Here is a 17226-nt window from a genome sequence, read left to right as displayed (position 1 = left end):
GTTTTGCATTTTTCCTATCATCCCTTGTGTGGATTTAAAATAGTGTATTTTTGATTTTTTTTAATGGTGATAGGACGTTTTTTAAATTTTTATAATATCCACAAAGTTCAGTGAGCAGGTTGTGTTATGTGTGACCATGTTTGTCGATTTTTTGTGCTGGTTGCATTTTTTTCCCCCCTGCAACATGACTAGGGAAGGTTGTTTGGTTTATAGTTTTGATGCCTTCAGTGACAATCTACAATGTAAATAGTCATGAAAATAAAGAAAACGCATTGAAATGAGAAGGTGTGTCCAAACTTTTGGCCTGTACTGTATATGTGTACATATTATAATAATGGATATATAATTAATTTAAATAATTGGTTATAAAGAGAATGTGAAAGTTCAACGCCTACCTAGTTTACTTGAGCGATTACCTTCTTAAAGTTTAATAATCAATCAGAAATATCAAGCGGCTAAAAAGCACCAAACATGGACAACTGTGGGGAGATTGTTTTGCATTTTTCCTATCATCCCTTGTATGGATTTAAAATAGGGAATTTTTTTTTTTTTTTAATGGTGATAGGACGTTTTTTAAATTTTTTATAATATCCACAAAGTTCAGTGAGCAGGTTGTTATATGTGACCATGTTCGTCAAATTTTTGTGCTGGTTGCATTTCCCCCCCCCCCTGCAACATGACTAGGGAAGGTTGTTTGGTTTATAGTTTTGATGCCTTCAGCGACAATCTACAATGTAAATAGTCATGAAAATAAAGAAAACGCATTGAAATGAGAAGGTGTGTCCAAACTTTTGGCCTGTACTGTATATGTGTACATATTATAATAATATAATGGATATATAATTAATTTATAATTGGTTATTAAGAGAATGTGAAAGTTCAACGCCTACCTAGTTTACTTGTGCGATGACCTTCTTAAAGATGGAGAGAGTGTTTTGCATTTTTCCTATCATCCCTTGTATGGATTTAAAATAGTGTATTTTTGATTTTTTTAATGGTGATAGGATGTTTTTTTTTTAATAACATCCACAAAGTTCAGTGAGCAGGTCTTTTCCTGCAACATGACTAGGGAAGGTTGTTTGGTTTATAGTTTTGATGCCTTCAATGACAATCTACAATGTAAATAGTCATGAAAATAAAGAAAACGCATTGAAATGAGAAGGTGTGTGCAAACTTTTGGCCTGTGCTGTATGTAAAAATAGGTTTTTCTTCTAAAATTTGGTACATACAGCACATGCTTTAAATAATAGAAAAGCCACATACCCATTCTGTGCTAGCGAGTTCCATTGCATTGTCACACCCTCTCCATTCCCTCCAGCTCTCATTCTGAGTAGAGTCAATTGTGACTTTCGGCTCATTGTAATTCAATTTGCTACAAGGAACAACACGGCTAGAAAAAAAAAAAGAAAAAAGAAAAAGGAAAAGGCGGAGGTGTTTATGATAATCGGTCTCATTTAAATGAGGAAGCGAGAGAGCGGCAGATAAATAAACATAATCCGTTTTGTGTATCTTAAAGCTCGCCACACTTATTACAGATATAAGGTCCTCGGGCAGAGACTGCAGATTGTACCAGGCTGGTACAGATATTGGCAGATCGCTATTAAACCCGCTGCTTGTTATCTCTCGCTCAGGGATGATTCAACAGTCAAACATAGTCCACTTCATTAGGCACACGGAGCACACTTGTACTGCGATAATAACGCTCAGGTTTTATTGGCTCTCATCTGACGTCGTGACACATTTGCAGATTTGACAAGATGCAAATAGCTTTTCAGCATAAATCACGTCCAAACACTGTCGTTCCACAGATGCTGCAGCCGCCTGCGAGGTATTAGCCTGTGACCTGAAATGTCAACAACAGTCACCGCAGGGTTCCTTCCCCATGACTGATTTGGAATTGTGTGGCTAAAAAAAAAAAGACGTTTTTTTTTGCCCTTCAAACCGACTCTTTAGGGTGAAATGTTTCCATACTTTCCATGTTTTCAACCACAGTCATTTTTATCTTCCTGTTGTTGCATTATCAACAAATTAATTTGTTTGCAATACATTTTACTGTCTAATACACTACCGTTCAAAAGTTTGGGGTCACCCAAACAATTTTGTGGAAGAGCCTTCATTTCTAAGAACAAGAATAGACTGTCGAGTTTCAGATGAAAGTTCTCTTTTTCTGGCCATTTGGAGCGTTTAATTGACCCCACCACAAATGTGATGCTCCAGAAACTCAATCTGCTCAAAGGAAGGTCAGTTTTGTAGCTTCTGTAACGAGCTAAACTGTTTTCAGATGTGTGAACATGATTGCACAAGGGTTTTGTAATCATCAATTCGCCTTCTGAGCCAATGAGCAAACACATTGTACCATTAGAACACTGGAGTGATAGTTGCTGGAAATGGGCCTCTATACACCTATGTAGATATTGCACCAAAACCGCTAGAATAGTCATTTACCACATTCAGGCATGTGATTTGACCACAATGAAAAACATTTCCGGGGGTCTGGGGGATGAAGCTCCTGGTTTTTCACCAATTTAACATGCTAAAATGAACAAAGACAGCACCATTTGAAGAAAATATTTTAGTGTTTAAAGACATGAAAACATCATTAATAGAACATGCATAACCCAATGATCCTAATGAATCACTGTGTATGGTTCAGTCCCAACAGTATTTAGTCACTAATATTTACATCTTGTGTTCATTTCACATCCACAGGTGTCACATTGATCAGTGATATTATCTACAGTTTATTTACAGTATTACCACATTACTTCAGTTCATGTAATGTAATGTAAAAATTTCATTCTTTTCGCCAAAATAGTATATACATTTATGAAAATAATTGAACATGTTTAGTATTGTTTACTCATATTTGAAAATAGGAAATAATAATAATGTGAGGACACGGACATATTGCATGAAACAAGTGTGACAATATTTACCTTCAAGATTGTTACACCACTGACAATAGTTTCAACAGACTACAAAAGAACATATTATTACAAAATAGTATTATAAGCAAATTTTTTTCAAATAAATTGTTAACTGGAATCAATAATGCGACTCTTTGAATTTCTGTAATTTCCTAATATATTTTCACGTGGCTTTTTATTTTTAGAAAAACCCATTTATATTTCGCAAAGCAATAATTGGTTAATATTTCAAACAAACATGCGTATTTCGCAAGCAAATATTTTTTAGCTTACCTCATTATTAACAACCCTGTCTGCAACTGAAGTGGGTGGATCTTTCCTTTCCATGTCTATGCAGTTTAAACAAAAGATGAAGTCCGTAAGGTTTGCTCACTTTCGCTTGACATCCAAAAGTACCAGCTAGTGAAAAGTTAGTTTTCCTTGCTTCAAGTTGTTTCATATGTTTTTGGCGTTTCGCATGTACTTCCAAAGCCTTGAAACCTCGTGATCCATAGTCAATATTATCATGACACCACGTGCACAAAACCTTTCCGGGACGATCGATTTTCCGAATAAAATCACCGAACAAAGTCGTAACTTTCTTCTTCCCAACAGTATCAGTGATTTCCCTTTCCATCCAGTCCCATCGAAACTTATTTTTGACATGTTTATCAATTTATTTTACTCGTAAAGCGTCCTTTCTCTCGAGAACCGACATCGTTTACATATGGAAAATGGCGGTAATAACCATTATGAATGATGACGTTATTAACGTCATCATTCATAACAGATGTCCTGATTGGTCACAAGGAACATATCGACCAATCAACTACGGCGTGATATAAACTACGTCTCGAATCTTGATTTAGGGTCGGAAAAAAAACCGGAAAAACGGGAGATAATTTTTTTTTTCCCCCCGAGATTAAAAAAGACGGAATTCCGACTTTAGACGGAAAAATCACATGCCTGCACATTAGCAATGTATAGAGTGTATTTCTTTAAAGTTAAGACTAGTTTAAAGTTATCTTCAGTGAAAAGTACAGTGCTTTTCCTTCAAAAATAAGGACATTTCAATGTGACCCCAAACTTTTGAACGGTAGTGTATGTCGACAAATGGTTGTATCCCTAGTCCTCAAAAAAAAATTACGAAAAAAACCGGTCCTTAAGCCTCTTCATCCTGGCTCCGATGCACCTGTAGCACTTCTCTGAAAGCCAAAGATCAAACCGTTCAAAAGCAGGGTGAGCTCTGTTCTTGATGACCTTGTTGGCTGTGCCGAGGCAGCGGGAGGTATAAGTGTCCGTCGGGGAGGGGAGGGTGCTCCTCTGTTCTGCCATTACTCCCGCATTTTTCGGACTATAAGGCGCACTTAGAATCCTTTCATTTTCTCAAAACTCGACAGTGTGCCTTATAACTAATGTACGGAATAATTTTGGTTGTGCTTACCGACTTTGAAGCTATTTTATTTGTTACATGGTGAAATTATAACTGTGACCAGTAGATGGCGGTCCCACATAAGAGATACGTGTAGACTGCAATATGACTCAAGCAAAACAACACCAACATTTTATATGTTCCATTGAAAATAAAGAACATTACACACGGCGCTCAAAAATCTATCAAAATGTTTTAGTACGACTTTGGTAAGCTATGAAGCCGCACCGCTTGATGGATTGTACTGTGCTTCAACGTACGAGTACCGTATTTTTCGGAGTATAAATCTCACCGGAGTATAAGTTGCACCTGCCGAAAATGCATAATAAAGAAAGAAAAAAACATATATAAGTCGCACTGGAGTATAAGTCGCATTTTTGGAGGAAATGTATTTGATAAAATCCAACACCAAGAATAGACATTTGAAAGGCAATTTAAAATAAATAAAGAATAGTGAACAACAGGCTGAATAAGTGTACGTTATATGACTCATAAATAACCAACTGAGAACGTGCCTGGTAATTTTTTTTGTTAAAACACTGTAGCACTTTGAGATTGTTTACTCAATATAAAGTGCTTTATACAAACAAAATCTATTATTATTATTAATGTAACATATTATGGTAAGAGTCATTCAAATAACTATAACATATAGAACATGCTATACGTTTACCAAACAATCTGTCACTCCTAAAAGCTAAATCCCATGAAATCTTATACGTCTAGTCTCTTACGTGAATGAGCTAAATAATATTATTTGATAATTTACGGTAATGTGTTAATCATTTCACACATAAGTCGCTCCTGAGTATAAGTCGCACCCCCGGCCAAACTATGAAAAAAACTGCGACTTATAGTCCGAAAAATACGGTAATATTATGGTGTGTGTATAAGGTAAGACATATTATCTGGCGATTTGTTTCGCAATATTATGCAAAAGCAACTTTTCTTACCTTCTGATACCTGCTGATCTGTATTTGGGATCTGCATAAGTCCTGAAAATTTGCGCGCGTCCACCTTTGTAATATAATAATAATAATAATAATAATAATAATAATAATAATACATTTTATTTGGTATAGCGCTTTTCAGAGTACTCAAAGACGCTTTACAGGATAAAAAAAAATAAATAAAACAGTTCAAAGTAATAATAAAAAATACAGGAAATATAAAAGTAGTCGCCCGACATCGTAGTCGATAAGCTTCTTCTTTTTCTCTATCTTCTTGTTATGTGACATTCATCCTCCACTGTTGCCATTTCTAATATAAAGTAGTGTAAAGTTCTTACTTATATCTGTCAGTAAACTCGCCATGAAAGCGATAAAACATACCGGTATAGTGAGTTTACATTATTCACTCAAGGAACTTTAGTTATTAGAGAGTTCCGGTCGGACGGTTTTTCACGGGTTGTTGTTGTTGCACTAGTGAGCCACGGATGAGGAGATGCTGCTCCGTTATTGATTGAAGTAAAGTCTGAATGTCATTAAAACAGTTAGCGCCATCTTTTGTCACTTCTTCCACTCCCGTCCTTGCACGCTACACAGCTACAACAAAGACGACGGAGAAAAAACGCTGTCATAATCTATGCAACATTTTGACCAAAGAACCACCATTACATGTTATGTAGACCACAAGGAAGTGTTTTACATTTAGAAAAAAAATAAAATAATATGACTCCTTTAATGCGCCTTTTGTATGAAAATAGACCTGAATAGACCCGCTCATCGGCAGTGCGCCTTTTAATCCGGTGCGCCCTATGGTCCGTAAAATACGGTACTCTGCGGAGCCTCTCCCTGTCTGCAATGATGCAGCTGCCGTACCAGACTATGATACAGAACGATGAATTATTTGGTTTTCTTGGTGTTCAGAGTGAGGTAGTTCTCAGAACACCAGGCTGCCAACTTCAGGACATCCTGTCTGTAGGATGCCTCACCTCTCACACTGAGATAAGTGCAACCACGCTGGTGTCATCAGCACACTTGAGCACACGTCTTATCATCAACTTGTTACATCCTCAAAACATGCAGCGAGGGTGATAATCGATCGTAAGTCGTTACTGAAACAAGCAAGCAGTGTGGATTATGTGTAGTAGTGGCAACCACCCTGAACTCTAGACTGGGACTCCAATTCCATCTGTTCAGTCAATCATCTTACCTTATGATTTATTAGTACCTGTACATTTTAAATTGTTTAATGACTTTAAGGCCTTAACCTGGATTAGGGTTGTCCCCAAAATGTATTTTGATACTTTTCGATACTTTTCTAAATAAAGGGGACCACAAAGAATTGCATTATTGGCTTTATTTTAACAACAAATCTTAGGGTACATTAAACATATTTAAACATACTTTGTTATTGCTATTTTGTCCTTAAATAAAATAGTGAATATACGAGACAACTTGTCTTTTAGTAGTAAGTAAACAAACAAAGAGTCCTAATCAGTCTGCTGACGTATGCAGTAACATCTTGTGTCATTTAGGGCTGCAACTAACGATTAATTTGATAATCGATTAATCTGTTGATTATTGCTTCGATTAATCGATTAATAATCGGATAAAAGAGACAAACTACATTTCTATCCTTTCCAGTATTTTATTGAAAAAAAAAACAGCATACTGGCACCATACTTATTTTGATTATTGTTTCTCAGCTGTTTGTACATGTTGCAGTTTATAAATAAAGGTTTATAAAAAGATTTTAAAATTAAAAATAAATAAAAAAAATAATAAAAAAATTGCCTCTACGCATAGCATAGATCCAATGAATCGATGACTAAATTAATCGCCAACTATTTTTATAATCGATTTTAATCGATTTAATCGATTAGTTGTTGCAGCCCTTGTGTCATTTATCATTCTATTATTTTGTATAAATTATAAAGGAAAATGCCAAGAGTGTGCGAAAAAGTAATCAGAGCAAAGGGTGGATATTTTGAAGAAACTACAATATAAAACATGTTATCAGTTATTTCACCTTTTTTTATGTTAAGCACATAACTCCACATGTGTTCGTTCATAGTTTTGATGCCTTCAGTGACAATCTACAATGTAAATAGTCATGAGAATAAAGAAAACACATTGAATGAGAAGGTGTGTCCAAACTTTTGGCCTGCACTGTATGCAATGTAGCAACAGTACATTTATTTTAATAATACATTTATTAAGAAAAGATAAAAGTACTTTATTAACACATATTATTTCCACCCTTTCAGGGGCCAAACGAATTGATGTGGTGGGCCAGATCTGGCCCCCCTGATCTTGAGTTTGACACCCATGATTTATCTACCATGAATTGATTAACGTGGACCCCGACTTAAACAAGTTGAAAAACTTATTGGGGTGTTACCATTTAGTGGTCAATTGTACGGAATATGTACTGTACTGTGCAATCTACTAATACAAGTTTCAATCGATCAATCAATCTGATCAAACTGAACCAAACCTAACAGTTTTTTGGTGCACTTGGTCAATTGTGGGCACCATTGAATTTTGGTCATTTTTCAACCAATATTCTACAATACAAATACAACGTTGAAACAACATGCTTTTTGACGACGTTTAATCAATGTTGGGTTCTAACGTTGATTTGACCATTGAATTTTGGTCATTTTCCAACTAATATTCTACAACACAAATATAACGTTGAAACAACATGCTTTTTGACGTTTATTCAATGTTGGGTTCTGACGTTGATTTGTCAATAGAATTTTGGTCATATCTCAACCAATAGTCTTCAACTCAAATACAACGTTGAAACAACATGCTTTTTGACGAAGTTTAATCAATGTTGGGTTCTGACGTTGATTTGACCATTGAATTTTGGTAATTTTCCAACCAATATTCTACAACACAAATACAACATTGAAACAACATGCTTTTTGACAACGTTTAATCAATGTTGGGTTTTGACGTTGATTTGACCATTGAATTTTGGTAATTTTCTAACTAATATTCTACAACTCAAACATAACATTGTAAAATGTTTTTTGATGACGTTTAATCAATGTTGGGTTTTGACGTTGATTTGACCATTGAATTTTGGTCATTTTCCAACCAATACAACGTTGGAACAACATGCTTTTTGACAACGTTTAATCAATGTTGGGTTTTGACGTTGATTTGACCATTGAATTTTGGTCATATCTCAACCAATATTCTACAACACAAATACAACGTTGAAACAACATGCTTTTTGACGGCGATTAATCAATGTTAGGTTTTGACGTTGATTTGACCATTGAATTTTGGTCATTTCCAACCAATACAACGTTGTAACAACATGCTTTTTGACAACGTTTAATCAATGTTGGGTTTTGACGTTGATTTGACCATTGAATTTTGGTCATTTTCTAACTAATATTCTACAACTCAAACATAACATTGTAACATGTTTTTTGATGACGTTTAATCAATGTTGGGTTTTGACGTTGATTTGACCATTGAATTTTGGTCATATCTCAACCAATATTCTACAACACGAATACAACGTTGAAACAACATGCTTTTTGACGACGATTAATCAATGTTGGGTTTTGACGTTTATTTGACCATTGAATTTTGGTCATATCTCAACCAATAGACTTCAACTCAAATACATCGTTGAAACAACATGCTTTTTGACGACGTTTAATCAATGTTGGGGTTTGACGTTTATTTGACCATTGAATTTTGGTCATATCTCGACCAATATTCTACAACACAAATACAACGTTGAAACAACATGCTTTTTGACGACGTTTAATCAATGTTGGGTTTTGATGTTTATTTGACCATTGAATTTTGGTCATTTTCCTACGAATATTCTACGACACAAATACAACGTTGAAACAACATGATTTTTGACGACGATTAATCAATGTTGGGTTTTGACGTTGATTTGACCATTGAATTTTGGTCATATCTCAATTAATATTCTACAACTCAAACATAACGTTGTAACAACATGCTTTTTGACGACGTTTCATCAATGTTGGGTTTTGGCGTTGATTTGACCATTGAATTTTGGTCATATCTCCACCAATATTCTACAACACAAATACAACGTTGAAACAACATGCTTTTTGACAACATTTAATCAATGTTGGGTTTTGACGTTGATTTGACCATTGAATTTTGGTCATTTTCCAACCAATATTCTACGACACAAATACAACGTTGAAACAACATGCTTTTTGACAACGTTTAATCAATGTTGGGTTTTGACGTTGATTTGACCATTGAATTTTGGTCATTTTCTAACTAATATTCTACAACTCAAACATAACATTGTAACAACATGTTTTTTGATGACGTTTAATCAATGTTGGGTTTTGACGTTGATTTGACCATTTAATTTTGGTCATATCTCGACCAACATTCTACAACACTAATACAACGTTGAAACAACATGCTTTTTGACGACGTTTATTCAATGTTGGGTTTTGACGTTGATTTGACCATTCATTTTTGGTCATTTTCCAACCAATATTCTACAACACAAATACAACGTTGAAACAACATGCTTTTTGACGACGTTTAATCAATGTTGGGTTTTGACGTTGATTTGACCATTGAATTTTGGTCATTTTCTAACTAATATTGTACAACTCAAACATAACATTGTAACAGCATGTTTTTTAAAGACGTTTAATCAATGTTGGGTTTTGACGTTGATTTGACCATTGAATTTTGGTCATTTTCCAACCAATATTCTACGACACAAATACAACGTTGAAACAACATGCTTTTTGACAACGTTTAATCAATGTTGGGTTTTGACGTTGATTTGACCATTGAATTTTGGTCATTTTCTAACTAATATTCTACAACTCAAACATAACATTGTAACAACATGTTTTTTGATGACGTTTAATCAATGTTGGGTTTTGACGTTGATTTGACCATTTAATTTTGGTCATATCTCGACCAACATTCTACAACACTAATACAACGTTGAAACAACATGCTTTTTGACGACGTTTATTCAATGTTGGGTTTTGACGTTGATTTGACCATTCATTTTTGGTCATTTTCCAACCAATATTCTACAACACAAATACAACGTTGAAACAACATGCTTTTTGACGACGTTTAATCAATGTTGGGTTTTGACGTTGATTTGACCATTGAATTTTGGTCATTTTCTAACTAATATTGTACAACTCAAACATAACATTGTAACAGCATGTTTTTTAAAGACGTTTAATCAATGTTGGGTTTTGACGTTGATTTGACCATTGAATTTTGGTCATTTTCCAACCAATATTCTACAACACAAATACAACGTTGAAACAACATGCTTTTTGACGACGATTAATCAATGTTGGGTTTTGACGTTGATTTGACCATTGAATTTTGGTCATTTTCCAACCAAAACAACGTTGGAACAACATGCTTTTTTTACAACGTTTAATCAATGTTGGGTTTTGACGTTGATTTGACCATTGAATTTTGGTCATTTTTACAACCAATACAACGTTGGAACAACATGCTTTTTGACAACGTTTAATCAATGTTGGGTTTTGACGTTGATTTGACCATTGAATTTTGGTCATTTTCCAACCAATATTCTACGACACAAATATAACGTCGAAACAACATGCTTTTTGACGACGTTTATTCACTGTTGGGTTTTGATGTTGATTTGTCAATTGACTTGTGTTCCTATTTTTACCACACAAATACAACATTGAAACAACATGCTTTTTGACAACTTTTATTTTGAAATGTATGATGATATAATACTTGGTTGTATTATTAGAGATGATTAAGGTGTAAACATATATAATTGCACAGAGTACATTTATTTGAACAATGGGAGACTGGGACTTCTGCTCTGCCACTCCCAGTCAGTGGAACACTCTCCCTGACCACCTGAGGGCACCACAGACTGTGGATGCTTTTAAAAAAGGCTTAAAAACCCTTCTTTTTAAAAAAGCCTTTTTTTTTTTTTTTTAGATATATGCATACTAGTTTTAGCTATTTGGCTGTTCTAGTTTTAATTTTTTTATTTTTTTTAATTATCTTTTTATTTTAATTTTTTTTAATACACTGCAGCACTTTCAGGTTGTTTACCCAATGTAAAGTGCTTTTTACAAATACAATCTATTATTATTATTATTATTATTTTTATAATACATGTATTAAGAAAAGAGAAGGTACTTTATTAACAAATTATTTCCACCGTTTCGGGGGCCACATAAATGTATGTGGCAGGCCAGATCTGGGCCCCCGGGCCTTGAGTTTGACACCTGTGGTTTATCTGATCAAACTGAACCAGTTTTTTGGTGTACACTTGGTCAATTGTGGGCTTAAAAAAGCAATTCAAATTCATACCTACAAAGTTATTTAATATTTTTAGACAAGAATACGCCTACATTGCAACCTATATTCCATGGAATGTTCTTATACAGCCCACATCACCAATGCATTTCAAATGTATGCTTGAATTCACTCAAGGTAAAAACACCCACAGACCTGTCAAAGATGGCTCCCACTCCGGCACTATGAGCGCTGTTGCGGTGGACGTGCAGCCCGGTGGCCAACAGAATGCCGTCTTTCACAGCTATCGAGCGGTGCGAGAATGACGCAATGAGGAGTTCATTCCAACCTGCAGCAGAGATAGACGGGAGGGACGGAGGGGAAAGTGTAAATAAGGTGGGGAGAAAACGAGCACAACCCTGGTACAAAAGTTCACAGTTTCAGGCCAAATGAAAGTGAAACAAAGGGTTAGCGAGAGTGGAGATTGAATTAAAGCACACGGGGTTCTCAGGCGGCGTCATCGGGTTATTACGAAGATGTCGGAATGGTACTTTCTGAAGAGACAGGCGTGTAAAAGGGATGAAACCGTGGCTGCCAAGGCGATGAAGACAACGGGCTTGACGCGCCAAAGCCGGGGCTCGACACCGAGAGCACCGGAGACACAAGACGAGTGACGGAGCTCCTTTAACTGTTCTGCCTGGCAACACTCGCCTCTTTTCCCCAGAGTTGAGTCGGGTACGAGAGGAGCCGCGATGCTTTTATCTGTGATACAGCAGAACTAAAGCGGTTATTTATAGAAAACCTGAGAGCTCTCCGGAATAATGTCTCTCTCTGCTCGGCTCCGGTCTCTCCGACACTTATGTGTGCACTGCATCCAGACTGATGGGACGGTTCGCTTTTATTTTCCCGGGGATGGGAGCGGGTGTGTCGTATTTTCCTCACGGTGGATTATCGATACAATGGTGTAAATTTGGAATGACGGGCAGCCGACTGGGGTAAAGTGTCGGGAGACCCCGAAAGACCCTGGTTGCGTGTGATGTTAGTGAATGGATAAGAGCTTTTAAGTCCACGCTTCTACAATCACGAGTAGTCAACATAAGTCTCGACAAATACGTTAAGAGCTCAACCCTCACATGTCAGCCACCGTCTTTACCACAGCACCCTTCAAAGGAACAACCCAGCAGGCACAAGACATTGAAACAACGTTGAGAACTTGTTGAATTAGGTCCGGACTTTGAGCAACTCCACCTAACGTTGTAACAACATGCTTTTTGACGACGTTTAATTAATGTTGGGTTTTGACGTTGATTTGGCCATTGAATTTTGGTCATTTTCTAACCAATACAACGTTTATTGAATGTTGGGTTTTAACGTTGATTTGACCATTTAATTTTGGTCATTTTCTAACCAATACAACGTTGAAACAACATGCTTTTTGACAACGTTTATTAAATGTTGGGTTTTGACGTTGATATGACCATTGAATTTTGGTCATTTTCCAACCAATACAACGGTGAAACAACATGCTTTTTGACAACGTTTAATCAATGTTGGGTTTTGAGGTTGATTTGACCATTGAATTTTGGTCATTTTCCAACCAATACAACGTTGAAACAACATGCTTTTTGACAATGTTTAGTCAATATTGGGTTTTGACGTTGATTTGGCCATTGAATTTTGGTCATTTTCCAACCAATACAACGTTGAAACAACACGCTTTTTGATGACGTTTAATACATTTTGGGTTTTGACGTTGATTTGGCCATTTAATTTTGGTCAGTTTCCAACCAATACAACGTTGAAACAACATGTTTTTTGACGTTTATTAAATGTTGGGTTTTGACGTTGATATAACCATTGAATTTTGGACATTTTCCAACCAATACAACGTTGAAACAACACGCTTTTTGATGACGTTTAATTAATGTTGGGTTTTGACGTTGATTTGGCCTTTGAATTTTGGTCATTTTCCAACCAATACAACGTTGAAATAACATGCTTTTTGACAACGTTTAATTAATGTTGGGTTTTGACGTTGATTTGGCCATTGAATTTTGGTCATTTTCCAACCAATACAACGTTGAAACAACATGCTTTTTGACAACGTTTAATTAATGTTGGGTTTTGACGTTGATTTGGCCATTGAATTTTGGTCATTTTCCAACCAATACAACGTTGAAACAACATGTTTTTGACGTTTATTAAATGTTGGGTTTTGACGTTGATATGACCATTGAATTTTGGTCATTTTCCAACCAATACAACGGTGAAACAACATGCTTTTTGACAACGTTTAATCAATGTTGGGTTTTGAGGTTGATTTGACCATTTAATTTTGGTCATTTTCCAACAAATACAACATTGAAACAACATGCTTTTTGACGTTTATTAAATGTTGGGTTTTGACGTTGATATAACCATTGAATTTTGGACATTTTCCAACCAATACAACGTTGAAATAACATGCTTTTTGACAACGTTTAATTAATGTTGGGTTTTGACGTTGATTTGGCCATTGAATTTTGGTCATTTTCCAACCAATACAACGTTTATTGAATGTTGGGTTTTAACGTTGATTTGACCATTTAATTTTGGTCATTTTCCAACCAATACAACGTTGAAACAACATGTTTTTGACGTTTATTAAATGTTGGGTTTTGACGTTGATATGACCATTGAATTTTGGTCATTTTACAACCAATACAACGGTGAAACAACATGCTTTTTGACAACGTTTAATCAATGTTGGGTTTTGAGGTTGATTTGACCATTGAATTTTGGTCATTTTCCAACAAATACAACATTGAAACAACATGCTTTTTGACAACGTTTATTGAATGTTGGGTTTTAACGTTGACCATTGAAATGTGTTAATTTTCCAACCAATATTTTACAACACAAATACAACGTTGCAACAACATCCTCTGTGACAAGGTTTATTCAATGTTGGGTTTTGACCTTGATTTGACCATTGCATTTTTGGTCATTTTCCAACACAAATACCACGTTGAAACAACATGCGTTTTGACAACGTTTATCGAATGTTGGGTTGTGACGTTGATTTGACCATTGAATTTTGGTCATTTTCCAACCAATACTCTACAACACAAATACAACGTTGAAACAACATCCTTTGTGACAACATTTATTAAATGTTGGGTTTTGACGTTGATATGACCATTGAATTTTGGTCATTTTCCAACCTATACAACGTTGAAACAACATGCTTTTTGACAACATCTAATCAATGTTGGGTTTTGACGTTGATTTGACCATTGAATTTTGGTCATTTTTACAACCAACACAACATTTAAACAACATGCTTTTTGACAACATTTGCCGCGGCCACTTTGCCAATGTCTGTTTGAACCTCAAATAAAATGCAAACGCATGTTTCTTATTTACTTTTATTGTCCATAACTTCTATATAAACACTTTGCTTTAGAAAATTCACACGGAATAGATGTCTGCGTTGTTGTTACAAATATACAACAACAACTGACTCTATAGCATCTTTGGTGCAATGTTAAGACTCAAGAAAATATTGTTCATAGTATTAATCATCTAAATTAATAAATCTCTCTTAGGCTGCATATTCCATAGCAACGGCATACTCTATCTTCCATCCATCCATCCATTTTCTACCGCTTGTCTTTTTTGGGGTCGTGGGGAGGCCGGAGCCTACACTCGCTGCTTTTTGGCAGACGGCATGTTGCACCCTGGGCCAACTTTCTGTATCTTGATATCGCTTAATATTGACGGAAACCAAACATTGCTGAACACCAGGGAAATCTAGCTAAACGACGAGACAAAACATGAAGTTCACACTGTTCAAAACAACTGCAGACATGAATTGTAGATGACAGTGAAATATTTGTGCCAGTAAATCAACTGCAAAAACTAAAAAGTATCTTTTTTTCTCATTAGCATCACATTGTCTCCCATCTTTTGTGATTGTAGAAGGAAGTGTGGTGGTAACTTCCACTTTGGTGATGATGAATGGTATAAATCTTTAGACAATTATACCTACATCACCTTTCAATATTTTTTCATGATATCTGGCTTGTATATTTGCCTCTAAACCTTTTAAAATATGCCTAAATTTGCAATGATTCAGGTAAATACACAGAAGCGTAAACCTGAAACCCGGAAATGCCTTTTGGTCAAGTGATTGCAACCCAGTAATAGTGAAAGGAGAAAGGTCCAGCCTCCCCAGTTCTTAGGTTTCTGGAAATGTGGCCCTTGGAAAATGTAGTTGAATAAGCCTGGCGTAAATGTACTTAATCAACACACAGCCATTATTGTCTAAACAGCTGGATACACAATTTAGTAGCAAGATAATCGTGTCTTGCCTACAGTCAAGCCTGGTGGTGATAATTTCACGGTTTGAGGCTAGAGTTCATTGATGGAAACATGGATTCCAACATGAACTGCGGTGGAAATATCCGACTCTGGTTTCCGTCTTCGAAACGCACGTTGATCTTTGAAAGAATCAAAGTCATTGTGGAAAGTTCCTGCGGTCATAATGGAACTAAAGAAATGGAACCAAGGAATCTAACACAACTTTCATTGATGGATAAAGTGATGCGTTCTAAGACCTTTGCCCATCAGGCGCTATGAATCTAAGACTCAATTCGAATTCTACGTCTTCCTACTCCCCGTCGCCCTTGGCTGTAGCACAGGGATGTCCAAACTACGGCCCGCCAGGACCTCTAATTTGGCCCACGAGACGGTATGAGTTAACACAAGCAATTTGAATCAGACGTGGTGTTAGCATATTTACATGCTATGTGAATCAGACGTGGTGTTAGCATATATACATGCTAATATGCCAGTGGTGTGATAACTGCCGTTGTGACGCCATCTAGTGCAGGGGTCACCAACGCGGTGCCCGCGGGCACCAGGTAGCCCGTAAGGACCAGATGAGTAGCCCGCCGGCCTGTTCTAAAAATAGCTCAAATAGCAGCACTTACCAGTGAGCTGCCTCTATTTTTTTAAATGTTATTTATTTACTAACAAGCTGGTCTCGCTTTGCCCAACATTTTTAATTCTAAGAGAGACAAAACTCAAATAGAATTTGAAAATCCAAGAAAATATTTTAAAGACTTGGTCTTCACTTGTTTAAATAAATTCATTATTTTTTTAAATTTGCTTCTTATAACTTTCAGAAAGACAATTTTAGAGAAAAAAATACAACCTTAAAAATGATTTTAGGATTTTTATACACATATACCTTTTTACCTTTTAAATTCCTTCCTCTTCTTTCCTGACAATTTAAATCAATGTTCAAGTATTTTTTTATTTTTTTATTGTAAAGAATAATAAATACATTTTAATTTAATTCTTCATTTTAGCTTCTGTTTTTTCGACGAAAAATATTTGTGAAATATTTCTTCAAACTTATTATGATTAAAATTCAAAAAAATTATTCTGTCAAATCTACAAAATCTGTAGAATCAAATTTAAATCTTATTTCAAAGTCTTTTGAATTTCTTTTAAAATTTTTGTTCTGGAAATTCTAGAAGAAATAATGATTTGTCTTTGTTAGAAATATAGCTTGGTCCAATTTGTTATATATTCTAACAAAGTGTAGATTGGATTTTAACCTATTTAAAACATGTCATCAAAATTCTAAAATTAATCTTAATCA

General features: G+C 35.5%; 1 protein-coding gene across 3 annotated transcripts in view; it reads right to left on the bottom strand.

Moving 5' to 3' along the window:
• The window catches only part of LOC133638753 (retinoic acid receptor RXR-alpha-A), a 324888-nt gene that overhangs the window by 12652 nt on the left and 295010 nt on the right, over positions 1 to 17226 (bottom strand). For all 3 annotated transcript variants that reach the window (XM_062031679.1, XM_062031680.1, XM_062031678.1), the window contains one exon: positions 11793 to 11925. In XM_062031679.1, the coding sequence (XP_061887663.1) occupies positions 11793 to 11925 (133 nt within the window). The remainder of the gene's footprint in view (positions 1 to 11792; positions 11926 to 17226) is intronic.

Source organism: Entelurus aequoreus, linkage group LG21 (genome assembly GCF_033978785.1).
Source record: "Entelurus aequoreus isolate RoL-2023_Sb linkage group LG21, RoL_Eaeq_v1.1, whole genome shotgun sequence".
NCBI classification, from domain to species: domain Eukaryota; kingdom Metazoa; phylum Chordata; class Actinopteri; order Syngnathiformes; family Syngnathidae; genus Entelurus; species Entelurus aequoreus.
The sequence above is the reverse complement of the archived record's forward strand: the minus strand, read 5'-3'. Positions and strand labels throughout refer to the sequence as shown.